Below are 4,899 nucleotides of genomic sequence, written 5' to 3'. Positions count from 1 at the left end.
AGTCAACATACACAGAAAAAGTCCTGAAGCACTTTTACATGGAGAAAGCTCATCATTTGAGCACTCCAATGGTTGTTTGATCACTTGATGTGAAAAAATACCATTTTCACCCTCGATAAGATGACGAAGAAATTTTTGGTCATAAAATACCATATCTTAGTGCAATTGGTGCTCTGATGTATCTTGCAAATTGCACATGACCTAATATAGCATTTTCAGTTAATTTACTAGCAACATACAGTTTTGCACCAACTCGAAGGCATTGGAATGAGGTCAAACATGTTATACATTATCTTCGTGGAACAACTGATATGAGATTATTTTATTCAAGAGGCTCAAATTCACAATTATTGGATATGCAGATGCGGGTTTTCTTTTTTATCCCCAGAAAGGTAGATCTCAAACAGGATATCTATTTACATGTAAAAGTACTGCTATTTCATGGAGATCTGTAAAGCAAACACTTGTTGCTACTTCTTCAAATCACTCGGAGATTATTGCAATTCATGAAGTAAGTTGGGAATGCATATGGCTAAGATCAGTAATTCAACACATTCGAGAAAAGTGTGGTTTATCCACAATCAAAGATAACCAAACAATATTATAGAAAAAAAAATGTTGTTTGTATCACACAGATCAGAGGATGATATATTAAAGGTGATAGAACCAAACAAATTTCACCGAAGTTCTTTTATACACATGAGCTCCAAAAGAGTGGTGATATTGATGTCAAGCATATACGATCAAGTGACAATTTGTCAGATTTATTTACCAAAACATGAACAATTGCAACATTTAAGAAGTTGGTGAATAACATTGGAATGCATCGACTCAAGGATCTTTCATCATAAACAATTGAAACTCTTCATGCTAATGAGAGGAGTAAAATGATTATGCGGATTGTACTATTTTTCCTTCGTTAAGGTTTTTCCCACAGGGTTTTCCTTTGCAAGGTTTTAATGAGGCAGTCCTAAAGCATATGAAGACACACAAGAATATTGTACTATTTTTCCTTCACCACATGTTTTTCTTTTTTTTGGTCCACTGAGTTTTCCTTGGCAAGGTTTTAACGATGCATATTCTTAGTGTATGGTCATCCAAGGGGGAGTGTTATAAATGCATTCATGCATTTGGTAGATGACCATTTAGTTCCATCTCTTAGAATTCTATACATTCATGTCATTGTTTAAAATTCGTATAACATTCAGATTATATATTTATGTAGCATTTTGATTCATGTACTACCCTTTCATATTCTTTAACCTCACATTATGATTCTATGTTTATAAAATGGAGTATTGAGTAATATGTAAAAGAGATAATAATAAAAAAAAAAAAATCATACATAGTTCCAAAAGAATTAGTTTTCACATATTGCAATCTTATTTTCTTTGATTTTATGACAATTTTTTTTTTTTAGGCGGATGGCCAACCGAGCGAATATGTCTTCCCCGTTCCATTGATTGTGACGTATATTTGCTCAGTCAAAGGACAGTTTTCTTCGTTGACAAACGGCCACTCATCCACTCCAAAGGATGAATCTTCCCACAAGAATAGCGGCAGCACAGAGACTGCCTCTTCTCTACGCTCGTCCTCTTCCTTTCCCCTTTCTCCGAGGTGCTCTCTAATGTCACAACCCCCACCGACTCGTCTCTCTCTCTCTCTCTCTCTTTGGTTGCTAATAAAAGAAGCGATGTTGAACTTTCATGGTGTTTTTCAGGGGCGCCCAAGCTTGGGTTTGTGTCCTTTTCGCACCAGAGCCGGAGATTGAGAGTGGGGTTTTCGATTAAAATGGCTCAGAGTTCGGAGATATGCGATGTGGGTATTGAAAACAAGCTGGGGGTGGTTCGCCCTGCCACAGAAGAGTACGCTGAGGAGGCAATTGAAGCTCTTAAAGCTGGCAAGGTTATTGCTGTGCCCACGGATACACTCTACGGATTCGCTTGTGATGCTTGGTATGCCATTCCCACAGGTGCTTTTATGGATTGCCTATCACCTATTTGTTTAAAATCCTTAGAGCATTATTATGGATTTTTAATGTCAAGTATTGAATCGGTCAAATTTTGTATTTGAGGCGAGTTGAAATTTCACAAACTGTGCAGTGAACTTTCTTGTTTTACGATGAAAAAAACTGACTTTGCTTTCATATTTTTAATTTGGATTTCCCACCATGAGAATTTTAGCTGTTCTCAAGGGTATGATTTCGGATATTCTGTGCATTCCTGTTTAATGATGGCTGGATTTCCAAATATAAATGCGAAGATGGTGAACAATGATTCTATATGATTTTGAATGATCGAAATGCCTTGACTTATTCTGGTTATTCCACAGCAAATTTTTAGAAATAGACCACTTCTAACTCTTTATCTGCATTCTTCGTTTGGAATATCAATAGCATGGTTGCTGTTCATGTTGTTTGCAGTTCTTTGGAAGCAGTTAATAGGATTTACGAGATTAAAGGACGTAAACTTACTAGCCCTCTCGCAATATGTGTTGGGGATGTATCAGATATAAAGCGCTTTGCAGTCACAGACCATTTGCCTCATGGCTTGCTTGATTCTCTCCTTCCAGGACCTGTTACTGTCATACTAAGGCGAGGTTTGTAACTGATACATGTGTCATCACAGAAAAAAGGAGGGGATTTTTAGTGCTCAGAACCCATTTAAATACTTCTCTTTGTACGTCAGCTGTTAATGGGTGAATCATTATGTAGTCTAAGAGTAGAAATTTGGATATTTTACAGGAGAGTCAAGTATTCTTGAGAAGTCTTTGAACCCAGGATTGGATAGTGTAGGAGTCCGAGTGCCTGACTGTAACTTTATCAGGGCTATTGCTGATGGCTCGGGAAGTGCGTTGGCCCTTACAAGTGCAAATCTAAGTGGGCAGCCAAGTAGTGTCTGCGTCAAAGATTTTGAGAACCTTTGGCAACACTGTGCATTTGTTTACGACGGTGGTTTGCTTCCAGCCAGTCGAGCAGGCTCTACAATTGTGGACCTGACCAGGGTGGGAAAGTACAAGATTGTTAGACCTGGAAGGTAAGCATCAAGTTGTTAGAATACTTTCCTCATTGCTCTATGTTAATTATAGCTTTTCAATCGTTCAGGCCTAGAATTGTGAAGAAAATCATTACAAGCATTGTTTAGTAGGTGTTTTGCATCGGTTGTTATATATGCCTTTCATTAATGCTTTCCAAACATTGCATAAATTTATCATGTTAAGGGATTTCAATGCTAATATAAGTCTCATTCTTAAACATTTGGAACGAAACGGTGGATTTTTATATCTTCGATACTTTTTTTTTAGTGTTAAGTATGTTGAAACAGGAGGAATATCTTGTTCTTTGCTCAAAAAAAGAAAAAAAAAAAGAAAAAATAAAACAAATAATTTTTTAAAGCTATTATGAAATTCAAGTTTCATTTGTTTCATTCAGGCTACATTTTGCTTTACAAAGACTATACTTGGGTTTCTAATGAACTAATGCTCACTGCTAGTAATTAACAAAAAAAAAAAGTATATTCAAGCAGCTTTGTTTCTTTTGTTTTGCACATGGAATTCGTTGACAGGAATGCTTAGCTTGATTTTTTTTTTTTTCTTTTTTCTTTTTTTTTTTCATGTAAATCCTACTAGTGTGAATAAGCCCACAAGTGTTGACTGTGCCGTGTTCTGCTTGTATTTCCAGTGCACAGGAAGAGACTGTTGCAATTCTTGAGAGGCATTCTCTAGTAGAAGAAGCAACAGTTACTTGAAGAATTGATGAAACGATATGCTGCTCACTGATATTATTGGCTTACTGGTTTATTGCATAGGCAGGAAAGGTTCTGCTTGGGTATGGGAGAAACTGTCGCTGCCTGTGTCACTGTAAATCATTTAACTATTAGAATTATAATCTTGAACCATATTGAGGAAGTCTACTGAGCCTTATTTTTATCTGAACTCTTTTTTTGTCAAAGTAATTGGCCCCAAGAGAAAGAGGAAGGGGAGATTAGAACTAATAACTTTTACTTCATTAGAAGTGGCATGTCTTCAGCGGATTTAGCTACTTCTAGGAGTATTGAATTCTTAATTTATGACAAGGGAGCTTACCCCAAAAGATATTTATTTGTCAGTGAATGGTTTGACATCTAGTGGCAATAAAATCAGGTGCGCATCTGGTGAAACTGAAATCATTTTCTTGTTGTTTGCATTGAATTTGAAATGAATCCATCTAGCTCTTCATAAAATCTTTATGAAATGTCATCAAGTCTTCATAGGTAAAGGGAATTTCTGTTGTTCTCCATACATTCTTCACAGGAAAACCTCGAGTGCCTGGGCATCATTTTTTTCTTAACAAAATCTGGCTGTTGGAAGTGTACAAAATTGATGGACATGCCCTGCATGATGCATCACATCTTGATCTAATTGTAGCTTCCTATGCTTCTCTATGAATGCTTATATTTATATTTGAGTAATGTTCTTTTTATCTTTTTTATTATCTTAAGGTTGATGGAACTTTTAAAATCATTATTAAATTTGTGATGGATCATTATTAGATTATGATCAATATTAATTTTAAAAGTTACATCAACTTTGAAAGGATAAAAAAATATCCCTAACGTTACTCATTTACTCATTTACTCATTTTACTCTCAACTAATGTAGAGTGCATTACCAACCTGATCATATATATATATATATATATATATATATATATATATATATATAAAACAAAAGAACTTGTTTGAAATTAAATTGTATGCATCATTTTTAATAGGAATAATAATCAAGAGATTAAGATTAATTACTGTCCAATTCTTACTGTTAGATGGAACTCAGTCATAAAGGAGGAACCGGGCTAAACTTAATGCTTGCTTTCCGGCTAGACAATTGTTTTGGAATTGCATGCTTCTTCCGAGTTAATTT

At 35.4% G+C, this 4,899-nt stretch overlaps 1 protein-coding gene across 2 annotated transcripts; it reads left to right on the top strand.

Annotated features, from left to right (window-relative positions):
• Positions 1-1,417: 1,417 nt before the first annotated feature.
• LOC132164559 (DHBP synthase RibB-like alpha/beta domain-containing protein) lies at positions 1,418-4,092 on the top strand. 2 transcript variants are annotated; one of them, XM_059575092.2, is made up of 5 exons: positions 1,418-1,617; positions 1,721-1,955; positions 2,423-2,598; positions 2,744-3,035; positions 3,680-4,092. In XM_059575092.2, exons 1-5 carry the CDS (start codon positions 1,536-1,538, stop codon positions 3,744-3,746), a joined length of 852 nt encoding a protein of 283 aa, XP_059431075.2. In that variant the 5' UTR covers positions 1,418-1,535; the 3' UTR covers positions 3,747-4,092. The 2 variants fall into 2 exon arrangements, with proteins under 2 accessions (XP_059431075.2, XP_059431076.2); XM_059575093.2 differs by lacking the exon at positions 2,423-2,598 and having other exon boundaries at positions 1,721-1,972.
• The last annotated feature ends 807 nt before the right edge of the window (positions 4,093-4,899 follow it).

Source organism: Corylus avellana, chromosome 8, assembly GCF_965113065.1.
Source record: "Corylus avellana chromosome 8, dhCorAvel1.hap1.2, whole genome shotgun sequence".
Classification (NCBI taxonomy): domain Eukaryota; kingdom Viridiplantae; phylum Streptophyta; class Magnoliopsida; order Fagales; family Betulaceae; genus Corylus; species Corylus avellana.
Note: the sequence above shows the minus strand (reverse complement) of the source record. Positions and strands in the feature narration are given on the sequence as shown.